This window comes from Heteronotia binoei, chromosome 3 (assembly GCF_032191835.1).
Source record: "Heteronotia binoei isolate CCM8104 ecotype False Entrance Well chromosome 3, APGP_CSIRO_Hbin_v1, whole genome shotgun sequence".
NCBI lineage: Eukaryota > Metazoa > Chordata > Lepidosauria > Squamata > Gekkonidae > Heteronotia > Heteronotia binoei.
In genome coordinates, this window is record NC_083225.1 from 149,093,042 (window position 1) to 149,106,709 (window position 13,668).

The window sequence follows — 13,668 nt, forward strand, 5'->3', positions numbered from 1 at the left end:
TCAATTAAAACTTGACCTAAAACTCATGGGAGAACAAGCATGTGGAATGCCTTGTTACAACAGCCACGGGACATATTTCTCTTTCATTGAGATGGGAGATACAATTTCTCTTCCCGATATCATCTTTCACACCCTGCTTAAGCTTGCCCCTGGCTGGTCAACAGGCAGGCCCAGTACTGGAATAAAGAAGAGTCTTGTGTCCAGTTATTGCTACTCCTAGAACAGCTCCTTTCTCTTAAACCTCTGAGCAATGAAGCAGATGCAGGGCTATTTAAAAACTCACACATGCTAGTCAAGGCTTTGCATTTCAGATTATTTGGGCCTGATCCAGTTGCCCTTTGTATCCTTGCTAGGACAGCTGTATGTGCTTATAACATGCATGAAAGGCTTCAGTTGGATTGGGCCCTTTATGTAGCTCAAATCAGCTGCTGCTAGCAGTTTAATAAGGTAGCTAAGCTTGTTTATTCTGAACTTTGTGCTTGATGTTTTGATTTATTTTGGTAAGAGGAGGCAAGAGGGATAGGGGGGAAAAAACAAAGGAGGGAAATATAGGGAGTTATGGGTGTGCAGATCAGACAAAGAAGTTTTGCTGCAAATATTTGTGTCTTGTGTCCATTTCCAGAATGGAAGCTGAGATCCTCAGAATTTCATAATGTGCATTTGAAAATTCTCAAATGAATTTCTGTATACCATCCTGGACAAATAATACTTGCTTCTGTACGTGCCATCTCTATATATGCATCATTGTGGATATTAAGCTCAAAATGCAAATGAATGTTTCTTCCTCTTGTCTGCACAGGTTTTATTTATTTATTTATTTATTTGGGATTTATATCCCGCCCTTCCCACGAATGGCTCAGGGCGGCTTCCAACAATTAAACAAACTTAAAATTAAACAATTTCAAATATAAAACAGTTAAATAGTTAAACAGTTAAAACATTAAAACAGAGTAATTCAGTTTCCTGTAAACAGATGGCTGGCCAGTTTCCTCAAGTTGTTATCCTAGGTAAATGTAGGCTAGGTATAGGCTAGCCGGAAGAGGGTCGTCTTACAGGCCCTGCGGAACTGCGCCAAGTCCCGCAGGGCCCTCACCTCTTCCGGCAGCTGATTCCACCATACGGGGGCCATAACGGAGAAAGCCCTTTCCCTGGTGGCTTTCAGACGGGCTTCTTTTGGCCCGGGGATAGTGAGGGGATTTTGTGTTCCTGACCTCAGTGCTCTCTGGGGAACATGTGGGGAGAGACGGTCCTTCAGGTAGGCAGGTCCCAGGCCATATAGGGCTTTAAAGGTAATAACCAGCACCTTGTACCGGACTCGGTATATCACTGGAAGCCAGTGCAGAGTCCGGAGACCCGGCTGGATGTGTTCCCACTTTGGGAGACCCAATAACAGCCGGGCCGCGGCATTCTGCACCAGCTGCAGTTTCCGGGTCCGAGACAAGGGCAGCCCCATGTAGAGGGCGTTGCAGTAGTCCAACCTTGAGGTGACCGTAGCATGGTTCACTGTTGCTAGGTCGTCGCGCTCCAAAAAGGGGGCCAGCTGCCTTGCCCGTCTAAGATGAAAAAATGCGGACTTGGCAGCGGCTGCTATCTGAGCCTCCATCTTTAAAGAAGGCTCCAATAGCACCCCCAAGCTCCTGACCCTGTCCGTCGCCATAAGCGGCGCACCATCAAAAGCCGGCAGGGGGATCCCCCTCCCCGGGCCGCGGCGGCCCAAGCAAAGGACCTCTGTCTTCGTAGGATTTAACTTCAGCCCACTCAGTCTGAGCCACTCAGCCACGGCCCGTAGTGCCTGGTCAAGATTTTCCGGGGCGCAGACAGGCTGGCCATCCATCAGTAGATAGAGCTGGGTGTCATCAGCATACTGGTGACACCCCAACCCATACCTTCGGGCAATCTGGGCAAGAGGCCGCATGTAGATGTTAAATAACATCGGGGAGAGAACCGCCCCTTGGGGCACGCCACAATCAAGTGAGCGCTTCCGAGACAGCTCCCCCCCAATTGCGACCCTTTGTCCCCGACCTTCCAGGAAAGAGGAAAGCCACTGTAAGGCCAACCCCTAAATCCCTGCGTCGGCGAGGCGGCACGTCAGTAGCCGATGGTCGACCGTGTCGAACGCCACCGACAGGTCTAACAACATCAGCACCGCCGAGCCACCCCGATCCAGATGCCGTTGAAGGTCATCCACTAAGGCAACCAACACTGTCTCCGTCCCGTGTCCCGGGCGAAAGCCGGACTGAAATGGGTCGAGGACGGAAGTGTCATCCAGGAAAGTCTGTAACTGCTTCGCCACTGCCCTCTCAATAAGTTTACCCAGAAAGGGCAAATTTGAAACCGGCCGATAGCGTGTCAATTGGGCCGGATCTAAAGATGGCTTTTTTAAGAGGGGTCGGACCACAGCCTCTTTAAGTGGAAAGTGCCCTTCCGTTAGGGATCTATTTATGATATCCCGCACGGGATATCTAAGGTCCCCCTGGCAAGATTTAATAAGCCAGGAAGGGCATGGGTCTAATTTACAAGTTGTTGGGCGAGCAGATACAAGAATCCTGTCAACTTCCTCCAGACTGAGGGGGTCAAAGCCATCCAGTATATAATCCGAGGACAGGCTCGGGGCCTCAGGTTCGCTAACTGTCTCCAAACTGGCAGGGGGGTCGGGGCGGAGTGATGCGACTTTATCCGCAAAAAATTTCGCAAAAGCCTCACAGCCTATTTCCAATTCAGTAGAATTTAACCTGCCTTGCGGCAGCGTAGTAAGTCCTCTAATTACGTCAAATAATTGTGCCGGGCGCGAAGTTGCGGATGCAATCTTAGCCGCAAAGAATGCTCTCTTTGCGGATTTGATTGCCATCTCATAGGCCTTCAAACTCTCTCTATAAGATGCTCGGGTCACTTCGTCTCGAGTACGCCGCCATTGCCTCTCTAGTCGTCTGAGCCCCCGCTTTTGTTGCCGCAGCTCCCGGTTAAACCAGGGCGACGGTTTCGGGCGGGGGCGCCTGGGTGCGATCTCCTCGATGGCCCTGGAGAGCCCATTGTTCCAGGACTCTACCAGACCATCCAGGGAATCACCAGGTGCTTATTTGAGTCACAGGTTCAGCTTTCAATGTGCAAAATCCTGATTGTATCATATCTAGCAGCAGGCAAGTGACCCACCTCTTGGAAACAATTTGCTTTTTCTGAGTGTCCCAAAAATTCTGTGGTGGTGGGGTCTAGTCTTCCTACGCATTTTCTCTTTTCTAAGAGAGAATAAGCTAAGAAAAAGAACAGAAAACTAAAACCCATTACCCTTCAGAAGAGATCCATTGATGAAAAAGGAGAAGGCAGTTGCAGAGTTCATTATTAACTAAAAATAACTCTGGAAGGGAGATAAATGGGTGATGAGCCCCATTTTAACTTGTGCCTGACTTTGAAAGACTTTGTACCTGGCACTTGTACTAGGAGTGAAGCTTTTTGGACTTCAGTATACCAAACTTCCTGGTTCTGAAACTGTCCCACTAATGAATATAAGGCTGCACCCATTAGGAATCTGGAATGCTGCCATGCAAATATGCTGTTCAGGGTCACCCACTGTGGTGGATTCCTGCAGCTAACTAGGAATATGCCTGAGTTCTGGGTCACATACGTGTAATTTTCTTCATTTAGATGTTATAGCAAGAACTGGCAGAAGGCAGATTTTGGTGGGCTGTTGGTTGATTACTGGAATAATTGCAAAGAATGTTGGACTAGGTGGCTAATGATCTAATCCAGTGGAACGTTTATTATAAAGCAAGAGTAAATACTTGGGATTGCTTAGTATAGATAAGCATTGATTGTTAAGGGAATCTGAAACCTGCTTGTAAATTACAAACAGCGAAGGAGGCTTAGCCTTTTTTAAAAATAAAAAACTGGCAAGCCTGCCCCTTCTCTCGCCTGCCTGCCTGCCTGCTTTACTCCTTCCCTCCCCTGGCTCTTATCTGAAACTAGCTCTTGCCTGTTTTGTGAGGGATTAGAAGGCACTTGGCCACATGTGATCTTTGTAGTAAGTCTGAGCAGTTCTTCTTTCTGGGAACACCTCAGGTTGGGGTCAGAAGCCAGAGGTGTGAGTTTACCATGTAAGGCTTGTATAACAAAGCTTCTAATGTCACCTCTTTTGGATCAGTTTCCATTCCATGCACCATTGCTCATTACTTGATCTTGAGTTTGTGAAGGAAGCACTGGAGAAAGGAATAGAAAATCCAGCTTTTATTGATTTATGGCTCAGGTCTTCTCCCTTGTAAAGCGGAATAAGGGATCTTTTCTTCTCCCTTGTAAAGCGGAATAAGGGATCTTTTGGCTTTCTTGGGGAGAGCAAATGTGTAACTGGAGTAGCTGAAACCACTCCCTAAGGGATGCAAGGGTGCTTTGATACTGGATCCTATCCCTAGCCTACCACTCCACTGAACAGAGTTGGAGAAGGAGAAAGCACTTAAGTCACAGGAAGGTTTCAAACTCTGCTGAGTGGAGTGGTATAGTTTTGGTTTTGAGTACCCAGCTTGCTGGGGGGAAAGTGTAGATGACTGGGGAAGGCAATGGCAAACCACCCCGTAAAAAGTCTGCCGTGAAAACGTTGTGAAAGCAACATCACCCCAGAGTTGGAAATGACTGGTGCTTGCACAGGGGGAGCTTGTCAGATGCTGTCTGTTAAACTAAAATGCTAGAGAAGCTGGGCCACTACAGTCACACAGCATTTTCACAGTCAAGGTGTTGTCTCTGAAGGGTTGGCACATATGAAATTCTGAAGCCCTTTACATTTGGCTGCTTGACACTGTGACTTGTCGGTATGTGTGTGTTGCACAGCCTTCGCAGCATTGTGAAAATACTGTCTGAAAAAGGGCTAAAGTCAGATATATTGGAAAATCTAGACGCTTGAAACAGAGAAAAAGTACCTTAGGTTGATATGGAATACACTTCAGTAAAATTCCTAATGCTGAAAGATCATCTTGACTTAGTAAAGTGGCACTCATAAAGCACTCTGTACCTTTCATCTTCTAGACACAATCTGTAGTTCATTTATGCATTTTTTGCACCTCCTTTAAAAACTAGCTGCTGTTTTTTAGGGAAACCTTCCACTCACACCAGACACCATCACTTTCAACACCTTCTATTAGATTCCACCCTACTTCCAAAGAACTCAGAGAAGCGCATATGGTTTTTCCATCATTTTATCCTCGCAATACTCTGAGATAGTTGAAGCTGAGTGAATGTGACCAGGACATAGGTTACTCAGCATTTCCTAAACATGCAGCTCCACCTTACAGTTTTCTTTCTGCTCCCCTTTATGCTTTGCTTACATCCTCCAAGCCACTGGTTACAGTGTTGGACTGGGGAGATGGGGGTTCTAATCCCCATTCAGTACTAGAACTTGAGAGCATCCAGTGGAACTGATGGGCAGTAGATTCAGGATGGAAAAAGGAAATACTGCTTTTCATAAAGAGTGATTAAAATGTGGAATTCTCTGCCAGAGGATATAGTGATGGCCACAGGAACAAACAGCTTTAAAAGGGGTTTACATGGATTCATGGAGGATGTCTGTTGATGTCTACTAGCCATGGTGCCTGAGGGGAATCTTCACATTCAGAGGCACTAAGCCTCTGAATCCCATGGGCAGGAGGCAGCATCAGCGGAAGGCCTCGGTCTCTGCCTTGTTGTTGGATGTCCAGAGGAACTGGTTGACAGCTGTGCAAGACAGGATGCTGGACTCGATGGACTACTGGTCTGATCCTACAGGGCTCTTCTTATGTTCTTATTCAACTGTGAAGCTTGTGGAGTGCCACTGTGCCAGTCGTGCATTCATGCCCACATATCGACACCCTAATTTATTTCTCAGAGGGTTGTTTTGTATTTAAAAATGTACCTACGGAATAGAGAATGGGAAAAAACATATATGCCGGTTGGAGCTACCTTGCCTCTCTGCTGCTATCATGCATGTGATTTCTGCGGGGGAGGCATTACCTCAGCAAACAATACAAAATAGACAAGAATTTACTGTGTGAGAAAAAACAAAAAACAATCCCCAGTCCAAAGCACAGAGAAAAGTTTATTTCTCTTAGTGAAGTTTGTTTGATGCTTTCCTTCTCTCTCCCTTGTTCATTTTGGCCTCTCTGGCCACACTCTTCACAAAATGAAGGCTGACTGTTGAAGAACAGCAGGGGTAGCTCAAAGAACAGTGCACACAATCCCCTCCCCCATTGCCTAACAACCATGGGACCATGGAGACATACAACATTAATCCTCTCATCATATGCACTGTCGCAATTATCTTGGGTACATGTTTTGGTCTGGGTACATGACTGTTATTTTCCTTCTTTTTCAGGATTGACAAATGTTCCTCAGGTACTTAAAATGGAAATTTCCTTCAATCCTGATAACCCCACAACATATGAAAAGTACGTCAAGCTCATGGAGAACTTCCTGAAGCGTTATGATCCGGAAAATCAGAAAGACACAGATACAGATTTTGATTCTTGTCCAGGTGAGTAAATCCAGCTTCATTTGTAGAGTGCCTTCAAATTGATGTTAGTTTTGGCCCAGTCCCCAATTTAGATCTAATGATCCTTTCCTGGCCCCTAAAAAAGGAGAAGAGGATCTCTCACACACACATTGACATAAGTATGGACACACTCCTTGCTTCAATCATTGTTATCTCTTGAAGCCAGCAGGGAGGTGGCTTTAAACATGTTTAGTGAGAGTCTTCTTCACTTGAACTCAATTTTTTTTCTTCCTAGAATAACTGGCTGTCACAATGTTGTGTTGCCTCATCCAAACAGAACGGGGGAAAGTGGTTTTCAAACTCTACCAGAGCGATCCCACCCCTCTGTCCTGTACAAGTAGCTTGTCCAGCTGTATCCTATTCCTAAAATGGGGGATAGTCTTGCTTTCCTTCAGTCTCACTGAAATGCCTTGCTGTGGCTTTCAAGGGCAAAGAGCTCTCTGATGTAGTTCCCTAAATGCCTTGGGATAAAGTCTTGCCAGAGGGACCAGCTAAGGGAGGCCAGCCTCACCCATTAAAATGGTGCACACTGAATAAACCCCTTCTGGCTTTAAATCTAGAAGGCAAGTTCTTGCGGCTGGATGGTATTTGGGGATGCTAACTTTGCTTTTTGTGTGATCTTAATTTGATGCTGCTGCTGAACAAGTAGGACAGCAGCTTTAGTGAATGCCTGGCAGAAGCTGTGCATAGGAAAAGGACAAGGGAGAATGGGCACTAGGACAGTTTTTCTTCTACTCTAGCAGCATCTTAGGACAAGCTACATGTGTGGGTGTCCTCTTTAAAGATGCCCTGTGCTCTGTAAGATGAAATAGTGTAAGAGGGATAAATGACCAGCCAATAGTACTTGTGATCTGAAAGCTGTTAGCTTCTTCATACATTTTTTGTAAACCTGCCAAAGTCTACCAAAGTGGTATGATCAGTACAGCACTCCTTTGCATATTAGGTCACACACTCCTGATGTAGCCAATCCTCGAAGAGCTTACAGAGCTCTTAGTACTGTAAGCTCCAGGAAGATTGGTTACATCAGGGGTGTGTGGCCTAATATGCAAAGGAGTTCCTGCTACAAAAAAAGCCCTGGATGGGAGATCATGAAAGAAGTCCAGGGTTGCTATGCAGAGGCAAGCAACTGCTGCACCTTGAGGCACTTTCTGCAACTAGTAGTCTGACTGCAGCTTTCTGAAGATAGAAATAAGCTAAGATTAATGTTATACATTTTTAGACTGAGCCTCCCAGGGGTGTACTCTCATCCTTTGGGTGACAATTAGGCATTATTTTGTACATAAAAGCAGAGGATACCCACTTCCCCAATCTCTGACTCTGAGCACTTGAATGAAATTCTGTACAATGTTGACCAAAATGCATATAAGTGATTCCTTCTGCCCCTCTTTTCTCTTGCCCCCACTGTTCCCCACCCATACAGTTGTCCCAAGTGTATATATAGAGAGAGGTAAATTTGATGAAAGTGCCGGCACAAAGAAATCATGCAAGTTCCACCGTGCCTGGTTGGATAACTGCTCTGGATTAAATGATACTACTTTTGGTTACAAAGATGGCAAGCCATGCGTCATCATCAAGTTCAACAGAGTCCTGGGATTCAGACCCAAGGTAAATGCTGCTTTTCATTGCTAGCTGTGCAGTTGGAATGAGGCAAAGGCAGGAATAGGTAGGATGGCCCTGTATGAAGGACAGGGTGCTGGGGCCTTGTGGGGAATTGTGATGAATAGGCAACCATCATACTTGGGCTCAGATGACACAAATTTTATACTGGAGATACACTCACAGCTCCAAAAGCTCACCTCCCAAGCCTCAGAGGGCTATTCTTGTTACAAGAGGGCACCAGTTCATTGTGCAAGGAAGGGATCCCTTCTAAGGGATTATTTCCACCTCAGCCTGATACCCTCCAGCATAGAGAACCTGTCTCCATGAGACAGAAGAGCTATCAGCATAGGAGTGGGACAGTCCTAGCAGATTTCTGAAAGTGAATGAGACTTCTTCAGGTTGGCCAACTTGTTGCCTTAGAGCAAAAAGCTCTGTGCACTGAGTACAAACCCACAATTTCTGTCCTGAGGGCAGACAATTGTATATGAAGGGGCTGTGGCTCAGTGGTAGATCATCTGCTTTGCGTGAACACATGAAGCTGCCTTATATTGAATCAGACCCTTGGTCCCTCAAAGTCAGTACTGACTGGCCGCAACTCTCCGGGGTCTTTCACATCACCTACTACCTGATCTCTTTTAAAAATGGAACTTCTGGGGAATCAGCTTGGGACCTTCTGCATGCCAAGTAGATAGTCTACCACAGAGCTATGGCATGCAAAAGGTCCCAGGTTTATCCTCCAGCATCCCCATTTTTTAAAAAAGGATCTGGTAGTAGGTAATATGAAAGACCTCTACCTGAGAGCCTGGAGAGTCACTGCCAGTCCAGGTAGACTATGCTGACCTTGACAGACCAATGGTCTGACTCAGTAGAAGGCAGTTTCATGTGTTTAAATGACGGCCACAGTTTGCTTGATTGGAGGAGAGCTGAGGAACAGCCTCTGGTGCTGGAAAGTTTAGAATGCTGTTTGGCTAGATTAAATGCTGGTGCATAAGGCCGGCTATCTGCTTCATTCTAGTAGAAACTATGTGAGACTTGCCCATCTACTTAGACTTATATAAGTCAGTGTATAGGCCAGAAGAGAGATACCTGGCTTTGGTTACACTTCATGCCTATTTGCCTGGAGGAAAGTGTTGTTTATCACCAGATGACTGTTATTAAATAAAATGCAATTAGATTATCTGACCTTGGCTATTTCTAGTTTCTGACAGCTAGGAATGGTATTAGTGAATGAAAATCATGCTTGTGCTATTTCAGAGAAAAGTCTCTCCAATGCCATTCTCCCCTCCCCATCCACTCATGTCTGCTGTATGACTAAGCACAGTTTGAATAGTTTAAAGAAAAACCTGGGTTGGTTTTAAATGTTTTGGGGAATAGATTTGGGAGTGTATTTCTCTTAAATTGTGATGATCTATTAGGGAGGACTTTTAAATGTTTCAATAGGTTGTCACGTGTCTCTTTTAGCCACCACAAAATGGTTCCATTCCAGAGGAGGTGAGAGGAAGAACCAATCCTTATCTCATTCCTATCCACTGCGCTGCTAAGGTAAAGTAGTACAAGCTTTTGCAGGGGGAAAATGGTCTTGGGCTGTGTTCACAAGAGATTAATGCCCTTTTCTTGACGTTTTACTGAAAGGGCCTATACAAAGTTACCAGACAACTGGAAATCTACTTGAGGATTTGTAGTTCATTCCTTCCTTCTTCAGCACCTCATTATGAAACAAGTGCAGCAAGAGCACCTTCATTTGAAACCAAGTTCTATCCTTCCTGGTCTGGATGACTTTGCATTCAAACTGGATATCCTGGTGCACTTGATGCCTTCAATCTGTGTTTTGGAAAAATGAACCAACAGAATTAGGCAAATGTCAGCTCACAGTGGGCTTAAGTGTTCGTCATGCTCTTGTAAACATTCGCCATTATAGGAACTCCTGTCTGAGTCTTCCAGAACTGAGTAGAAGAGTCTAAAAGCAATACTTAGTAGGTTGCTGTCCTGTGCATTAAAATAAACAGTCCTATGCTTTTGTAAAAACTAACAATTTTATTCCAGGATAAGATTTTTGTGGTCTATAGCCCACTGAAGAATCTGTGAAACTTTCTATCTGAAGCAATGGGATCTAGTCCACAAAAGTGTATGTTGAAATAAAATATTGGCTTATTGTCTGTTCTAACAAAATGATATCACCCTGGAAAAGGCTACAGAGCTGTTGTCTTTTTTTTTCTAAAAGGAGAGTCTCAGACATCATCCAAGAGAATCGTAGCTTGTTTTTCTGTTGGAGATGGAAAGATGATACAAAAAATGGTGACAAACCATCATACATCACTGTCCTTCAGTGAGGATTAAATTTCCATGTATCATAGGGATTGGATTGAGAATACTAGCCTAAGCATGTCCATCTCAGAGTGTACAGAATAATGGCAGGGAGTGAAAATGGCAGACTGGCTCCATGTCAAAGCTACCTTCTGATTAGAAAGCAGCAACAACATTTACCAGGCTGTTGCTAAAAACTTATACCAGGCTTACATCTGGTCTACTCCACTTTCTTACTAGTAGTCAGTGACATTTGAAAGGAATATCATGCTGAACACAAAAGGAGGTGCACTGGTTGAAACCAAAGGTCCATCTAGTCCAGATTCCATTTCCAGCAATGGCAGGGCAGATGTTTTGGGGCAATTTATCAACAAGGCACAAACAGTCTTCTATTGTTTGTCCTAAATTCAGAGGGATAGTGCATCTGGACATTTGTTGATACCCATTTCCCCAAATATGGAATCCAAGATAGCTCACAACAGAACTCAAAACAGCCATTTCGTAACATCTACAAAATACAAAGAATTATCACTAATAACTAGGATCATGTTTCATAAATGTGCTGAAATCAGTCAGGTTTAAGAAAATAGTTTTAGCTTGGCACCTTAAAAATGTTCCACAACTAGTGTGTCATAACAGAAAACTCTGCTAGCGGGGACTGTTCAATCATCATCTCCACTTAAAAGGGCTCAAGGGGAAGGTGATGTGAAAGACCCTGGAGCAGACAATACTGACCTTGATGAACCAAGAGTCTGATTCAGTATAGGGCAGCTTCAGTTGTCACTCAACCAGGTTTCATTGATCAATCCTAACAGATAAGCACTGATAAATCTATCCTAAAATGAATTTGTCTAGTCGTTTTTACGAAGCCATCTAAGCTGGCAGATTACTGCATTGTGTGCAACAAGTGAGTTCACAAGGCAAGTGAAATCTATGGAGATGTTACTAACAACAATATGCTGCACAACCAGGAGCCACTAAAGAGTGCTAGGCAAGGTACATAGATGCACACAGTGACTTTACAATGAAACAGTTAGGTTTTTCTGAAAATGTTAAGTTCAAAATAATGACAAATAGGGAAATGTTGAAAATAAACTCACCATATGTGATGCATACAGTTTTTATTATTATTACTATTATTTTGTCTTTCATTCCTTTAGAAAGAGGAAGATATTGACAAAGTTGGCATTGTGGAATACTATGGCATGGGTGGCTTTGCTGGCTTTCCTCTGCAATACTACCCATATTATGGCAAGCTCCTTCAGCCCAAGTACCTCCAGCCCCTTGTAGCAGTGCAGTTCATGAACCTAACACAGGACGCAGAGGTGCGTATCGAATGCAAGGCCTATGGTGAGAACATCTACTACAGTGACAAAGACCGTTTCCAGGGACGTTTTGACATGAAATTTGACATAAAAAGAAGCTGATCACAGGCATAGCTGTGTTTCTCTTTTTTCCTCTTAGCCATGTAAAAGTTAAAAGACAAAGCCTACTAGTCTTGAACAAAACTGTCATACGTATGGGACCTACACGTAATCTATATGCTTTACACTAGCTTTCTGCATTTAACTAGGTTAGAATGTAAACTTAAAAGTGTAGCAATAGCAACAAAGATATTTATTCTACTGTAAATGACAAAAACAAAATTGAGCCTTGGGACATGCCCATTTCTACTGTAAATTATGATTCCATAACTGACTTGTAGTAAGCAGTGTTTCTGCCCCCTAAGTATTGCTGCCTTGTGAATTTTATTTAGTGTACAGTCCTATAGGTGCATTACTCTGGTCATTTTTCAAGCCATGTATTATTGTACCTGTTTTCTACTTTCTGTGAGCAAAGATTTGCTGTCCAAGGTGTAAATACTCAATGGGACTAAAACTGGCATGGTTCTTTTTAATTATTTTTTGCTCATTTTTAAAAGGCAAATGGCCCACATGTGAGATTATTCAATAGCACTCCAGTAGAGCTTTCCCCATTCCCTGGTGGATTTAGGATTTTATTTAGTGTGGTGACAAGAGAAATCAATTTGAGTCTGAAGCAAACCTAAAGAATAGGTGATTGTATACTGTGCTCTGTAGTGAATGCAGTCTTTCTTCTCTTTCCCCTCATCCTCCGGTATGTTGTGTGAGAGACCTGAGTCAGCCTGTCACATTAGTCAGTGATGGGAATAATTATTTTGCTATGTATATTTTCATTTCCTGCTAGAGGCATCACATGCTGTGGTGCTGTCTTTATTGAATGTTTTAACCATTTTCATGGTGGAAGAATTTTATATTTATGCAGTTGTATAATTTTATTTTTTTCTGCAAGAAGAAAGTGTAATGTATAAAGATAAACCAAAGCCACATGTTTGAAAATAAATCTTTATTTTAAACTTTATGAAAAAGCAATGCAGTTACCCCATCAACTGGTGTTTAAATGTTGTCTAAAGTGCAAAACTCTATGTTCTAACATATGTAATAGCCAGGAGTACAGTGCTCTTGTTGATCTTGTATTTCAGTCAGGTTAAAACATTGGACAATAAATGAATAAACACATCTTCCATCCTCTGGCTTGTGTTTTGCAATTCTGTATTCCATTAGTTGTCCAGGATATTGAAAAAGTACTGGACCTACAAAAGATAAAACTTATTACATTGCATTACTTAGTTTATGTTTCTCTTTAGCAAAGCTCTCATCAGAAAAAAATTCTAACATTCCTGACATTCCTATAAAGATTTTTATAGATAGGTCAGATGAGCTGCTGTCACTGTTATCATTTTCAGAATACACACTTGTGTATACACGTTCTGGTTGGACTAGGCACCCAGACTGGATTAAAGTCTTCTGGCTGGCTGCATGGATTTGTGGCTTTCCCACTGTCCAGCTCACTTGGTAATTAGTTAGATTTCCCAGGCTCTGTGCTGGCCATTTCTGCTGCTCTTCTTTCTTTGCAAGGGAAACCAGTGATAGTATGCCTCATTTAGAAGTTCTGAATTCTCCCAACTATGCTCAAGAGTATTCTTTGTAGCTAGATTTGTGGTGGTTACAATTTCCAGCCCCTCCACAGTAAGACTGAGACACTAACTGTACTTCGCCATGCAAAGCAGCAGCAATAGATGCTCTTGAATATTCATAGAAATATAGCCTGTACTCCCTCCTCAGCCAGCACCCTTGCTGCTGGTTTCTTTCTTTCCTCTAGCTATCCAGAGTCCAGACATTTTGGGTTAGGAAGCAGGGAAGGCTGTATAGATAGTCCCTACTGATAATGAGCTGGCTCTC

At 43.6% G+C, this 13,668-nt stretch overlaps 2 protein-coding genes across 2 annotated transcripts in view; one reads left to right on the forward strand and one right to left on the reverse strand.

Moving 5' to 3' along the window:
- ATP1B1 (ATPase Na+/K+ transporting subunit beta 1) overlaps positions 1 to 12,956 on the forward strand; it is a 30,405-nt gene extending 17,449 nt beyond the window's left edge. The window contains exons 3-6 of the mRNA XM_060234615.1: positions 6,329 to 6,487; positions 7,926 to 8,110; positions 9,566 to 9,646; positions 11,569 to 12,956. Coding sequence (XP_060090598.1) covers positions 6,329 to 6,487; positions 7,926 to 8,110; positions 9,566 to 9,646; positions 11,569 to 11,835 — 692 coding nt within the window. The 3' untranslated portion in view covers positions 11,836 to 12,956. The remainder of the gene's footprint in view (positions 1 to 6,328; positions 6,488 to 7,925; positions 8,111 to 9,565; positions 9,647 to 11,568) is intronic.
- NME7 (NME/NM23 family member 7) overlaps positions 12,758 to 13,668 on the reverse strand; it is a 94,321-nt gene continuing 93,410 nt past the window's right edge. The window contains exon 11 of the mRNA XM_060234614.1: positions 12,758 to 13,019. Within this exon, the coding sequence (XP_060090597.1) occupies positions 12,987 to 13,019 (33 nt within the window). The 3' untranslated portion in view covers positions 12,758 to 12,986. The remainder of the gene's footprint in view (positions 13,020 to 13,668) is intronic.